The sequence below is a fragment of the Poecilia formosa genome, unplaced genomic scaffold (genome assembly GCF_000485575.1).
Source record: "Poecilia formosa unplaced genomic scaffold, Poecilia_formosa-5.1.2 Scaffold370, whole genome shotgun sequence".
NCBI lineage: Eukaryota > Metazoa > Chordata > Actinopteri > Cyprinodontiformes > Poeciliidae > Poecilia > Poecilia formosa.
Genome location: NW_006800309.1, coordinates 186853 through 201671, shown reverse-complemented (window position 1 = coordinate 201671; position 14819 = coordinate 186853). Strand labels below are relative to the sequence as shown.

General features: G+C 38.7%; 1 protein-coding gene across 2 annotated transcripts in view; it reads left to right on the top strand.

Annotated features, from left to right (window-relative positions):
* Positions 1-14819, top strand: part of sema3h (sema domain, immunoglobulin domain (Ig), short basic domain, secreted, (semaphorin) 3H) — a 67586-nt gene that overhangs the window by 17726 nt on the left and 35041 nt on the right. For both annotated transcript variants that reach the window (XM_016662373.1, XM_007575131.2), the window contains exon 2: positions 14520-14674. In XM_016662373.1, coding sequence (XP_016517859.1) covers positions 14618-14674 — 57 coding nt within the window. In that variant the 5' untranslated portion in view covers positions 14520-14617. The remainder of the gene's footprint in view (positions 1-14519; positions 14675-14819) is intronic.

Below are 14819 nucleotides of genomic sequence, written 5' to 3'. Positions count from 1 at the left end.
TTGGGGTCGGGAGCCATCAGAAAAGTGATGATGTTGACAGGTTAAAAGATGACTCTAACCTTTTAGAAAAATAAAAGAGAGAAACGAGTCCCGGTCCCGGAGAAAAAGTGGTCCCACATAGAGAGTGAGGGCGCTTGAGCAGTAATGAGGGGCTGGATTTGCACATGTATGTGGCATCGTGTGAGGGACGAAGCAGACAATTAATCCTGCATCTGGGAAAATTTACAGTGTCCCAGTGGATAGATAACGACATTGTGACCTCAAACACAATGACTATTATGGATTGAGCCACTCTTGTCACAGCGGGAGGTTAAGACACCAAGACGACCTTCTCCAGCACATTCAGGCACTCTGTGAAAGACAGACCATGAGGGCACTTATACTTAACAAAACAGTGCCACTTCTTTTTTTTGAACACTCGTATAGACACGAGTGTTCGACAAGATTGCATGTGCGCTCATGTCTCCATCCGAGTGCCCATCTGTGTGCCTATAGGCTTTGTTCCCAAGCTTCTGCAGGCCTCCCACTGTAATTGCACCAGTAATTGTGAAGTGATAACCCCATTTCCACAGGAAATGTGCCCCGGTTTCCTCACCCCCCGCGTCTCATTCCTGCCCCTCCAACGACACCCTCCTCTTGTGGCGCAGCCAACAAAGTCCTCCCTTTGGGAACACTGCACCAGACAGCTAAAGTTCCCTGGGGCTCAGTGAGCAGACAAACAGACTGACAAAGACAGATGCTCACAAAGACACAGAAACAAAGGTACACACATGTGTAGATCCTTAATACTCTCACATGGACAATGCTTTAGGCTGGAGGAGAATAATTGGACAGATTAATGGTAAAGGAAGCTTGTGTTTGCGCGTTAAAAGGCTTCGCAATAAGGAATATAATATATAATAGTTGGAGTCTAAAGGTAGAGATAATGTTTATTTCATCGCCATCTACTTTTCATTTCTTTTGAAATATTTTGCAGCTCTTAGGAGGTTTCGGATGGAAACCATTTGAAGTGAATCTAACTATTCATAAACTCCAGCCCCTGGAGACCGGGACGTCACATCTGTCCTCAAATGCTCTTGCTATGCCAGCATGGAAAAACTGCTCTGACATTCTCCGCACCGTGTGCCAAAAGGATTTTTTCCTGTCATTCCTAACTTATGACCACCACGCATCGTGGCTGAGTGCCTCACCTTGACAACAACAGCTGTGCTCAGATCTATCAGCCTCAATCTACAAAAACCCCCAGCAAAAAACACACATATAAGACACCATTCAAAGGTATTCAATTAGCTTCTTTTTGTCACATTTGAATCACAGACCATGGGGGATTATGCTGTATATAATAGACAAAGTAGCCCATGACTGAGAAGTGAAAAGATCCATATTTTTGTATTTCTTATACAAGTGGAAATCTGAAATGAATGCATGTATTTGTTTTCAGTCGTTCTAAATCAAAATTTTGCAGAACCAACATGTTTCTGCAAGTGCAGCTTAAAGTCCTTTGGGATGTGTTTGTATAAGGTTTGCATATATTTCTAGTATTTTATAATTTCTTATTGTGTCTAAGTCTGTACTTTGACTGGGCCATTCTACCACATGTTCTAATCACTTTAACCCTTTCACTGTGTGTTCCACGCTAGCTGTAGGTTTCATGAAGAACGTTATGCTATCCTCCTCATGTTTCACCATGGTGTCTTTACAGTGATAGTTTTCCTCCACACGATAAAATACGTTGACATTTTTGTTTGTAGTCTGACAAAATGTGAACACAATCTTTATTGTTATTCCTTGGTATATTTTTAATTCAAAAAGACAAACAAAATCAAAACAGGACTGCAGGGATGCTGTTTTAGCAGCTGGAGGAAACAAACACATCAATAGCCGTAAACATGGCTTATCTAGTCTAAAATAAGAAATAACAGTGTGGATTTTGCTGTGCCAGACTCTGCTGTACTTCTAGGATTTCTTTTTCTCTTTTTTTTTTAATCCAGTAAACATTTATTTAACTTTTTTTTCTCCAGAGTTTGAATATTTGAAACTTGGATCTTGCTGGGCATTGATTCGTCCTCCAAATCCGCAGCAAAAAAAAAAAGAAAGAAAAAAAAAGTAATTGCATGGAAAAGTGGAGCAGAGAAAAAGGAAGACACCTTCAAACTCTCTGACAGCTCTCTTTAAAATTGCAAGTAGGGCACTGGCCTTGGAAGAAGATGAGAAGTGAAGCTGTAGCTTAGAGCAGAGCTACTGTATGCTTCAGGCATCCTAAGCAGAGCCAGCAGACACCTGCTTGCTAATTTTAAAGCTACTTTCACTTTGTCTTCTGTTCAGTTCCCTTTACGTTTTATCATACGTTTTCCTCTTGTATTTCATAACTACTCCAACTCTAGCCAAATGAATCAAATTAAAGTGTTATTGATTCAAGTCTCTCCATTATGTAGCATGTGATTATTTGCACTGAAACGCCATGTGGCAAATTGAATAAAGCAGCCTGAGCTCGGTGATTATGTCATGATAAACTGTTGCCAAGTGCTTCTTCAGAGGAAATTGTCAGATCTTTTAATGCAAAAACACCCCGGGGTGCCTTTTGTTATGGAGATATATTAACAACACGGAATCTGACTGATGCAAGTTTTCAGGGCTGACACATTTTCTTGTTTTGATTATGCAGGTTTCACAGATTTAGTTTTGGTGAAACGTCCATGAGTCAAAACTATTATTTAACACCTACTTAGGAAGCTTAAATGCATCGTGACGAATTACCTCCAATGCTTAACTGAGTCTTTTTTTCTTAATATTAATTTGGCCTTGCTAGCTTAACAGCACACAGATGCATTTGCTTGTCTGAGCGTCTGAGAGAGGGAATGTTCTGCAGTACAGGAATGTCCTCAGCTGCATCACAAGCCGCACATTTGCTCTAATCACATTGAGGTCCGTCAGTGCTCCCATGACCAGCAGCCTTTAATCTAATGTTCACCATGGACAAAAATACGTGGCCGCTGACAAAACACACGTTCATCCGAACACACACCTATGAACACGGTGTAAACAACACACTTACAGAGGCAAATGTGGACAGGCAGAGCCATCCACTGAAAGAAAGGGACCATTCATGCACAGGTTTTAGCGTGTAGGCACAGACTTGTGGGATTATGGCGCAGGACGTCTGTTCCTTTACACCGTAACCTTTTCCGTCTTTGATTCCCAGCGACAGGAGTCAGAGGCCAATTGGCTCTGATCAGAGGTCAAGAACTTTCTCTACCCTGCTGTCAACTTGATGCTTATAAGGCCTGCTGCGCTTTTCAATCGTGTGTGTGTGTATGTGTGTGTGTGTGTGTGTGTGTGTGTGTACTCTTTAAAGTGTTTGAACAGATTGCGCTTTCCCTGACCACAACTGACCATTGCCTTCCCAGTTATAACAGCCTGCTAATTCATTTTCTCTGCATTATCTCTTCTTAATCTTTAACATAGCAGCAGATAATTGTTATTCCAACCAATTATTTGCATTATTAGTCATGAAAGTATTAATTACAATACATTTGTGATGCATTGTACTGCCCTAAGTACAGCGGTGTAACCAATCAACTTTAACAACATAAAGACATTGAGTTTTAAAATTATAAATATGCATCGTACTGCCTCATGATGGTGAATTTTTTGGTGGAAAAAGAAATGTTTTATTTTTCTCCAAGATGAAACCCTGACATCTTGCACATGAATATATATTTTCCAACATCAGTAGGATTATAAATTGTGTTCTTAACAAAGATTAATGGGATTGATGGGATATTTTTTGCCAGTAAATGAAGTTGTAGAACATTTTAAACACTGTGCTACAAATAACTATTAATGCATAAAGTCAATATTTGTCTAATCTTTTACATATCTAAGACTGATTGCTAATATTTTCCAGCTGCCCAAAAATTGTTACATGCAACACAGCTCATCTTTGTGTATTTTCCATAAATAAAACAGGCATTTAAGGGCTACAGTGATCAAAATTATAGAAAGTTTTGAACAGATCCTAAGTGGCTTAAGATATGTAAGCAGAGAAAAACAAAATTAAAGTTTTATTTAGCATTATTTTTGGAATTTTCTTTTGATCTCTTAAACATATGAAGTTGAATTTCAAAATTTGTGAAAGAAAATGTTTCTTACTAAAAAGTGTGCCAAGTGCAGTAATGCAGCAAAAATAACTGATTTATCAACTAAAAAAAATGTAAACAAATGGACCAAAATGTCCATAATCATATCAGAGTTAAACTGATAATGATGTTTAAAGGACAATAACAGTATTATGTTTTCAGAAAACGTACAGTTCACAACAACAAGACTATTAACAGGATTAGTAGCAAATAGTAATAACTAGGATGAATCATAATCATAAGAAAAAGTTAAAACGAGTAATTAGATTTCTGCGTTTTTCTATTGAACTCATAAGAAATTTCACGCAATGTAAAGTTGAAGCACTTTTATTGACCACCGTCTGTATTCTGGCTGCCCTAAAGTTAGTGAACGTTTCAGAAGTCATTACAGAACTACTCAATAAAACCTGCAGGGTGGGTCCAAATGATCTATTCTGAGGAACCATGTGAAAAATAACTTCATACCTGTGGCAGCTACCGACACTAAAAGCATTTTTTTCCCCAGAGTATAAATCGCCATTTGATGACTTTCTCTCATGCCTTTTTTTTAATGCCCTACTCTGTATGCTGTATAGCAATTTGCTATTTTGTGTCAAATTGTTCCTCCATCTCTCAGTGTTGTTCAAAGGCATTATAGGAGCTGCGAGTTGTTTTGAAAGAAATCAATTCCAATCCAGAGTTTCTGAAAAGGTTGCGGAGCTGGGGAGTGAAATTGCCCGTGGGCGAGTCAAATCATCAAATTGTCTCTGAAACTTTTGCTCTCTGGTCTTTAAGAACACTTTCTCAAAACTTCCATCTGGAAAGTTATTGCAGGCTGGAACGAGAGCAGGCTCATCTCTTCTGTCTGCATCGGGTTACGTAGGCCAGAAGATTTCAGGTTGGCAGCTACGGTTAATGTCACTCAGATTCATTAAGGCCTGGATGAAGAATGTGTGTGTATTTTCAAATCTTGCCACAGATTCTCAACTTGATTCAGAGCTGGACTTTGAATGGGCCGTTCTAGCTCATAGATATGCTTTGATCTAATCCAGTCCATTGCTACTCTGGATGGTTAGGGTGGTCGTCCTGTTGGAAGGTGACCTTTCACCCCAGTCTTTGATAGCCTCCAACAGGTTTTTGTCAAGGACTGCTCTGTTTTTAGCTCCACCCCTTTTCCCTGAAACCCGACCCACAGCATCATGCTGCCACTTCTGTTTTTTTTTCTTCCAGGTTTAGGTTAATTGTGCAGTCTTGGTTTTCCAACAAACACCCAGGTAGTTTTTCATGTAGTGCAGAAAGCTCAACTTGTGTTGCCATGTGACCAGAGCTTTTCCTTACGTGTGCTTCTTGTGATTCCATACATCCACAGGTCTGCGAATGTGTCGCATTCTTTCTATGTTGAGAAAACGGATTTCACAGTTCTCTATGACACATTCATAAGTTGGGATGATCTGTTATAACTTCACACAACGTATTCCTGGGTCATCTTGAATTTTGGAGTCTTTATCTTAATAAGGAATCTTCCCAGGGCTATCAGCGTAAAGGGGGCTGTATACAAATGCTTGCCACACCTTCTGAGTTTTTATTTGTAAAATGTTTTGAAAACCACTTATCTTTTTTTTCTTCCCAATTGGATATATTGCAGTATGTGGTTATGACCTGACAAAAATGTAAATAAAAAGCGTAAGCTCTGTTGCATGCTTCATGTTGTTTGCAGTAGCTCCAATTTTGAAGGAGCCCAGAGGTTTTTATCTATGAATGTATTCTTTGCAGGCATTGTGCTTTTTATATAAGAGCCATGGGTCCATACCAGGTAACTTGTAATAATATTTTGGGATTTTTATGAATAAAAACAGTACTCGAGTATTTCAAAATTATGAAGTTTTTTGGGGAACAACATGGAGTTACTGGCCAAGTGACACATTAAACCTACCATCATCATTTAGCATCATCAGTTCATTCTGAATTATGTATAGATCTACCTAATAATAAATAATAATAATAATAATAATAATAATGTACTGTAATTTGCATTAGTAAAATAATTTTCCTTTAGTGGCCAGGGCACCATCCCACGTTCTTGTAAATCCGGCCCTGGCTGCATGTAAGTGAGAAGCATGGGGGAAAGTTTATTATTCTGTTGTATCAGGAAATATGTCTAAGTGTGTGTCCTCAAGGGACCCTCGCCCCTCCGGCCCCCCGCTGACAAATGTCTTTGATGTCTTAGAAATACCCCATTATTCCAATCGACCCTGTTAGAAATGTTGTGCAGAGGTGTTGGCCAAATCAATCATCTGTGTGTGTGAGTGTGTGTGAGGCGGGGCGGCAGTGGGTGGAGGGCCAAGAGACACCCCCTCCGTGCCCCCTCCTAAATTATGTTGGCATGGTTGCCGTATCCAAGGCAACTGTCCCAAGAGTTAGGGTGGAGTAGGTGCAGCTGGTGTTTTATGACTGAGGAACGTTCTGTGTTTGTGGCGGATGAAACAATGTTTTGTTTTGGTTTTTCATATTAAATAAGAGTTGCTCATTCCTATGGGCTTAAATATGCCGGGTTTGTCTGTGTGCGCTCATGCTGTCGTGTCAGAATAAAGAAAACAAGCCAGAGTTGTAATGACATCGAGAGTTGACTCAATATAAAGCATGTGATCCTGACTCAAGGGTGATATCTGATTTCTATTATTACACAAAGAACTCTTGACAAGTTTATGACAGCGTCCTTCATGGAGACGGATCCATCCTTTTTCTACTGATTTATTAAACCCCGACATTAACATGTTTCAGCCTGTCTGACCCAACAGGAACCTGTGAGGATAACAGATGCAGAATCTTGCTGGCGTTCTCACCGCAGCGGTGGTTTCACATTCAATTAAGTTGAGTTTTTTTCCCCTCATATTGCGTGAAACAAGGTCATGCTGCTCCTGAGGTGCACACAGTAATTTTGGTGAGGAGCTGGATGCTTGAGTAGGAGCAGGAAGGCATGAATCCCCACCAGGGTCTGATATCCTGTAAAGTAAGAGCCTCTTAGAAACTTCCTTCCTCCAGACGTAGGCTGGCAAGCTGGGAATGTTTGAAATTCAAGACATTTATTGGCTAAACACAGTTGGTGACAAAGCAGGTAAGTAGATTTCTTTTTCAAGAGATTAGATCACTTTTTTTTCTTTTTTGCTGAAATATTCATGAGGTGAAGAGACAGCCAGCACAGAGAGCGGCTGCAACGTGACTGCCATAATCAAGTGTTGACTGAAATATAACTGAAGGTCTACAAACCTTCTTTGATGCAACAAAGTTCAACAACTTTTGATTGAGTTTTCCTTCAGCACACTTGCTTATTTCTACATGTGCAGGGCTTGTCAGGAAAAACATCAACAAATGTTTGGGGATTTTCATGCTTTCTTTGCTCTTTTTTTGTTCAACCCCAATTCCAACGAAGTTGAGACGTTGAGAAAAACACAAATAAAAAAAAAACAATAGCACAATTTCCAGCAGTACATCAACTTTCCTGTTGGAAAGGAGAACTGTTTTTGAACATTCCTGAGGCACCAAGTAAGTAATTTAACCACTTAGAAAGATACCTAATAAAGTGGCCAGGGAGTGTAAGTGTGTAAGTGAATTTAATAACGTTCTTGTACGTACAGTAGATAGTGTGCACAACTTTGCTGTCTAAACCTCACGTATTAGTAAATATGACATCTTAAATGACTTGGACTGGTAGCGATTTATAAACTCAGCACATCTAACTTTACAAGATCTTAAAAAACAATTTTAAATGTAAGCAAACCAAAGCAGGAATAGTTGGATAGAGTGGTCTTCCCTGTTGATTTTTTTTTTTTTTAAATAGCATGTTTCCTTTTCAGCAATTGTGAACTTTATCATTTCAACAGAACCTCCATTTGGAAACCCGGCAGGCTTTCATTCTTAAAGTGATTAGAAAAAAGTTCATCTTTATTTGTATCTGAGTTCAGCCAAATCTAAGCTAAATGAAAAAAAACTGAATCAGTTGAAGTTATTTTGTTGCTGATGCACTCTCTTGGATTAATGAGACCTAGATCAGTGTGAAACAAAACAATTTACCTCCCTGATGCTTTGCTGAATAACAACAAAGAACCCAGTGAGATTTCATGCTGAGCTAACCATAAGTTTCTGCTATTTTCTTTTGGGCTGAAAGTCCATTTCTTTCCTGCTGTCTCTCTGTTGCTGATTATTTCTCGGTTTCCATTGAGTCATGTTTTCCTCTCCTCTTTTTTTTTTAAATCTTATTTTCTTTCTGCTCATCCATCTCGTGTGTTTCACCCAACTGTCAGCATGTTGAGGTTCTTCTAATTTCTGTCTGCTGCCTCGATCTTTCTTTCTTTGCTCCCTCCTTTCTTCTTTTTTCACTTTGCCACTTTTTCCTCGTCATTTTCCACCTTGTCATCAGAGAATTTTGTCCTCCGTTCAGGTTTCTTTTCCCCTATTTTTTTAATCTCCCTTCAGCTAATCTCCCCTCCCTCCATCTTCTTACCTGCTGTTTTCCCTCTTGCTCATTGTAACGTGGTTTTCCCATTTTCTTCTCAAATCTGCTTTCTCATTTGACTCCACTTCTTCCTCAATCCGCCCTTGTGTCCATCATTTCATCCCCTCGGTGTCGTCAAAACATGATTTCCTCCTCCACCCGTATCGACCTATCTCGCCCAATCCCCCTGTTTTCTTCCTCGTCCCTCCTCTTCCCCTCACCCTCATCATTATCCATCATTATTTATTCATTTCGTCCATCAGGATTACTTTCAGTCTGTTCGCCTCCTCCTGCCTCCTCCCCTCTCCTTGCCTCTCTCATCTGTCCATCATCATCCGTTGTTTTGACGTTTTTCCCATTCTCATCTCGTAGCTGTCTTCACCCATCAGCCCGGTTTCATCTCATTGTCACTTTTTCATTCCATTTTTCTCATCTTTCCCTCCAGCTGTTCATCTCCCCATTGACCTTTTCCTCCTCTCCTCCCCGTTATCCACTTGGCTTTCACCCCCTATGGGTTTATTTGTCATTGTCATAGTTAACAGTGCAAAGAAACAATCAAGGTTTTTCATTATTCTTAATTCAGTTTGACCTATTTTAATCTGTCAGAGCTATTGGCGGAGGAATGAAAGAATTTGTGTTTTTATGATACTGCAAGACGCAATGCTCTAACCAGCTCTCCTTTTCCCAGGATAAGGAGTAAATATTCAGTACTCTTTCCTGATTGTATCCAAACATACAGTAATTCATTCATTTAATTCAATTATGTCCACTTATTTTGTGCCACATAACAGTGAACTTTGTCTTATTGTACTTTGAGACTAACAGGGCCACCTCAAATTGTAGAAATGTATTATAAAATCAATCCAATGCAATCCAGTAATTTGCATTCATATTAGATGACATGAAGTTTGATTATAGTTATGAAATGGTTTAGTCAAATTTAGCTTTAAACACCAACTGATAACATATCCATTTTAATATCTATATCCAAATTCCCATTACAAATGTGCGCACAACTTTGTCAATGTTCTGCTAATGTTGAAAAAACAAAATTTTTGGCCTTTGCTGTGTTTCTATTAAATAATAAATACAATTAATATCACACATGAATAAGTTTGTTCACACAATAAGTCATTATTCATCCTCCACCTACTTCCTGTTATGTTCTTCATGGTTTGCATCAGAGGCAATATGAAGTTGTTGATCATGTGACTCATTTGATGCAAAAAAAGTATTTCCTTTGCAGTTTTACAAAAAATAAAACAAACAAAAGAAAAGAACAACCTCATCCTTATGCCAAAACCTTTAATCAAAAAAACAAGAGATTCTCAAAATTGGTGTGGTATGTTAAGTGAACTTATTTTCAAAAAGTGAAATTGCACACTTATACAGTCAATGGAAACCCAGCCACAGACGTTACAGCTCTCCTTTCCCTAAAAGCAAACATGCGGACAGAAAGAAGTCAGTTTTAGCAGGAAGAAACCAAAAGCTGAATCCAACTTGCTGTAAGCAGCCACATACCACAGCTGACTGGGGCTTTGAGAAGACAGAGCAGTCACACAAAAATACAGAAACACTTTAACTTACCCTTTAACTCTGGGTAAGTTAAAGGAAAACTTACCTCGAGTTAATGGCAGCAGTGGCTTTCTTATTGGCTTTGTACAGGATGGAAACACAGCTAAACAAATAATCAGTGAGACAATCACACTGTCCCAGGATGACAAGAGACGAAGTTAGGACACTGGCCACAAGTAGCTACTTCAGTGACTTTCCTTAAAAAAAAAAAAAAGAAATGAAAGAGATGAGGTTAAACCTGGGCTACTCGATTCATCTTTATAAGAGAAAATATGGCAAAACTTAATCCTTCGTGTTTAAATTATAATTCTGTAACACCAAGTTATTTTCCTGTCACTGTAACAACTTGATCTCTATTTACAGACTATGAAACCCCCCCCCCAACAAAAAACAAAAAGCGTACTCTCACTTTTGTCAGTGTGGAGACACAAGCATGTCACCAGTCAGAGCTCCTACCCAACAGCTGGTTTGTCTGTAACTTCTTCCTTTTTTTTAATGTGATTTATAATAGTGTTGCGATTACAACAGCTACACAAAATGTCAATACATCAGCTAATAAATATAGGACCTAATGAGATACCAGTATTTCGATCAGCCATTTTAAAAAGTCGTCAGTATTTTTAATCTCTGATATATAAATATTTTTAAATTAGAGGTTGATAACTTGACAACAGATTTTACAGCAAGAGAGCAATTTTATGTTCCATTTCTTTGAGGCTTTGCTACTTTCATAACAAGGCAGAGAGGTTTAAATCTTGCCTATTCAAATGTGTCAAAATTTGCACTTAGTGAAAACGATGCCACCCAGAAACTGTAAAGAAAAGTCACATGAGCCCTCGGCATGAAGCCTTTTAATTGGATCCAGTTGTGAAAACTTGTCATTTTGATGAATCTTTAAGGGATCACAACTTTTTGTACATTTCTTTTTTTTGTTATCTTTCTAGAAATAATCTCAGGAAAAGAAAAACACCTTGTGATGAATTCAGCAGCTTTAAATGGACTTTTGATGGAGAAAAAAACACAAGCAATGTCTCTGGCACAAGTTGCTGAAGCGATGTCCTCAGGCGCCAATACCAACTTTACAATCCTTATTACCTGAGTTAGAAATTGAAGTTGTCTTTACAGATTAGGAAGACTTTTTTTCAATTTGGTGTGTTTTGTACAGAACATATTGAACCATTTTCACATTTGTGGTGAAAAACACTGAAAATACACTAAAGACATGTAATCAAACAACTGTCTGCAGAGTTAGAAAATAAAAGAGTGGCTTTTGTTGAAACACAAAGTATGAGTAAACTAAAAATGCTCGGTGTTTCATTGATTACATTTACCAGATTCCCATCAATGCATTTGACATTTTCAGCTAAATGCAGAGTTAAGAGCCTCTGCGATCTGGTTCTGTCTGAGGATGTATCGTAGCAGCCAGAAAGTTTTTGTCTTTGTTAGATAAGGTTATTGTTATAATAATTATGTTCAGGACTATGTAACACACAGACACCTTCTTTGAAGTTTTAACATTTTAAAACCTATGTTTAAGTGTTGTGCGCTCTGTAAGCATTTGGACGGTTGTATTCCTCGTTGTCTTTTAGCTCTCAAGGTAAAGTTGGTTAACAAACACATAGCTGAAAACCGAAGACCTGCCTTTCACATGCATAGTGGTTGTTTGGTATTAGGGTGATTAAAATGTTCTTGTTGCCACCTGAAGAAACGACTACTCAGCTAAGACACTGCAAATATGCTCCTGCTGTGTCTGACCTCTCTGCCACCCCAATCTGCAGTTTGCCATGTCTGTATCCATCCCTGCATGTTATTCTCAGTGTGTCATCACTTTGTGCTCTTCCACCACCAGCTTCCCACTTCTTTCTGTCTCTGACAGCTATGCTTCTGTCTGATCCGTTCTTTCCTCGTTATCTTTTTTTCATTAACGCTATACACTGCAGCACAACACAATAAAATAAAGAACAGACAGAGCAGCTTGTTTGAGGTATTTATTTGATTAAATACAGCACTTCCTCCATCTTTTGCACTCTTCTTATCCGTTTCATCGTTGGAGCAAAAACCTTCCTCTCTGTATAAACATAACAACAAATTTCTTCATAACCTTGAATTATATCCTAAATCAAATTTGAAAGTGTCTTGCATAATGCAGTGAGTCTTCAACGTTTCACAGAAACAACTCGTGCCAAAAATTCAAACTGTTGCGCCATATCAAAGGAGATTAACTCAATTATATTATGCACGATGCACTTCAGAGCACAATGTCGGCTCACATTTACCAGTCCGATGAGACAAACGGTGTGTTTCAGAGGTGTTATCCATCACCGCAGAGGAACAGGCAGCACACGACTGCCCACCGTCAGGAGAGACCAAAACTAAACCTAATTTTTAACATAAAAAGGAGCTGAGTTTGCTGCTGCTGTGGAGGGTGATAAATCATGAAGTTAAACAGTTAGGCGCTCTGAGCAGCAATTTATGTAAATTAGTTGCTGGAGCATAAATGCAGCAGCCCAAAAAAGCATAAATGGTCATTTTTCGTCTGACTTAAACACTTGGCCTGGGATCGCGGTCCTAACGCGTTTCTTTGGATTTAAATGGCAAGGATGACATCAGGGGAACATGTTCAGTGTAATTTACCAACGCAGCGCGACAATGTCATCCAGTTTTTTTTTTTTTATAAGGCAAATGTGTTTCAAAAACTCTGTGTACTTCAGCGTACTATTAGGAGCTGCCAGTGTGTGAAGCCCCGTCTGCCACTGTTATAAAGCCGATGCCTCTTTGCTGTTTGACGCCAACTCTAATCCACTGAAGGACGCTTGGCTCTTTTGATGGTTCACGCACAAAACAGACCGGCGCGCTATTTGCGTCCTTACTCAGATATCCAACAATCTTCCTCATCATAGTTCTCATAGCTTACATAGTGCGACAGAGTAATCATTTTAGAAAAAATGCAATCAGTACATTCATCATTAGTCATTTCAGAATCCCTTGTTATCCCACAGCCTGTCTGAAGCACAAGTACAGCATATCAAGATGTAAGTGTGTGTTCATATAACATGCATTTCAACTTTTTTGTTTAGTGTGAGAGTCCAGATGAAGCAGAACAAAAAACAACCAAGAGATGAACATCTCATAGAAACTGCAGGTGTGGGAAAGTTTGTCTGTCTGCTTATCTGATCACTAGTAAAACAATATTTTGCGTCAAAGCTGGTTGTTGTTGTTGACACAGATTTCTCCCCACTTTTAATTTTGTTTTATAAATCTTGTGTTTTCTACTATATTTTGTTTCATTCATACTGGAGTTGAAACTTAACTAATACAAAGTACTTTTTATCATTTAATACAGATGTACATCTTTGACTTGACGATGTTCATTTTTAGATTACACAAATTTAAAAAAAATAATTACTAATTATTAAAAGGTTCTATGAATTAACCTCATTAATTAATAGCATTGCTTTCTAGCCTTCCTTATTTGATGCAGTGATTCATAAACTATATTAGACTAGAGGTGCATGTGAAAAGCAGAATTGTTGTAATATATTATTTATATCATTTTAAAATAAGAACATGATTACAGACATTTTAATGTCATTGACAGTAGATGAGGGATTACGGCAAATGGCAGGGGGTCCAATTATACTAACTGAAAACAACATTCTGTGTTTAAGCCCATAGAGATTATAAAACCTTGTTTTAAAACAACAATGCAGTTTTACTACAAAACATTCACCCCTCACGTTATCCTCTCACTGTTTAAAAGTGGAAAGTAGTTTCCTGTCTCACACCGTTTATGCTTGCTGTAGTTTCATTTTAAAGATCTCTCCGACATAAAAATAGCTAACATTGAGGGTTCCTTCTGTTAGCTTCCACACTAAAGAGGGTTGTGGTTGGTGGGACCAGTTCACTTTCTGGCATGGTGCGTTCCTCGACCAGAAAAACATCAGTTTTTAGAGTTTCTGGTTGGTAGCAGCTGGTCTGCGGAGGTCTTTCTTTCCCAGTCTTTATGCTTAGTTTTGGTAATTCACTCTGAGCTTTGGAGACATTTTCTGATGCTTAGACATGATTTAAAAGCTACCTGGATTGATCAAATAGGCTAATAAATACTGAGTTATCTTAAAGATAAACCTGAACAGGATATAATAACTTTAAAAGTCCAGAATAGCATCCCTCTTTCTGGACCTTTGACCTTTTGGGGCCTTGCAGCCAAAGTGTTAAGCACTAATTTCACATTTTCTGGTGCATTTGCTGAAGTTTCAGCCTTCTCTGCTTACGCTTGGTCTTATGTTATGTGTTATATTTATGTCATGTGTTTCTCTTCTTCTTCTCCACTGCAGAGCTCATTCAAAATGGCCGTCTGCTGACGCTGCCTTTGGAAGCAGGAGACCTCCACTCCCTGCTGCCTGATGAGGACAGGAGGCGTCTATATGTGGCCATGAAAGATAATCTTCTCTCTACGAGTCTGGATGACATCACGCAGAACCCGCGGAAGGTATGAAGTGGAAGACGCACACATACCAATAAACCAAAGGAAGATAACCATTCAGTGTGTGTGCGTATGGGCATAGGGTAAACTGTTTTCACCCGAAATTGTGTCAAATAACGGCAGATTTACGAATCTGATAACTTGATTGAGG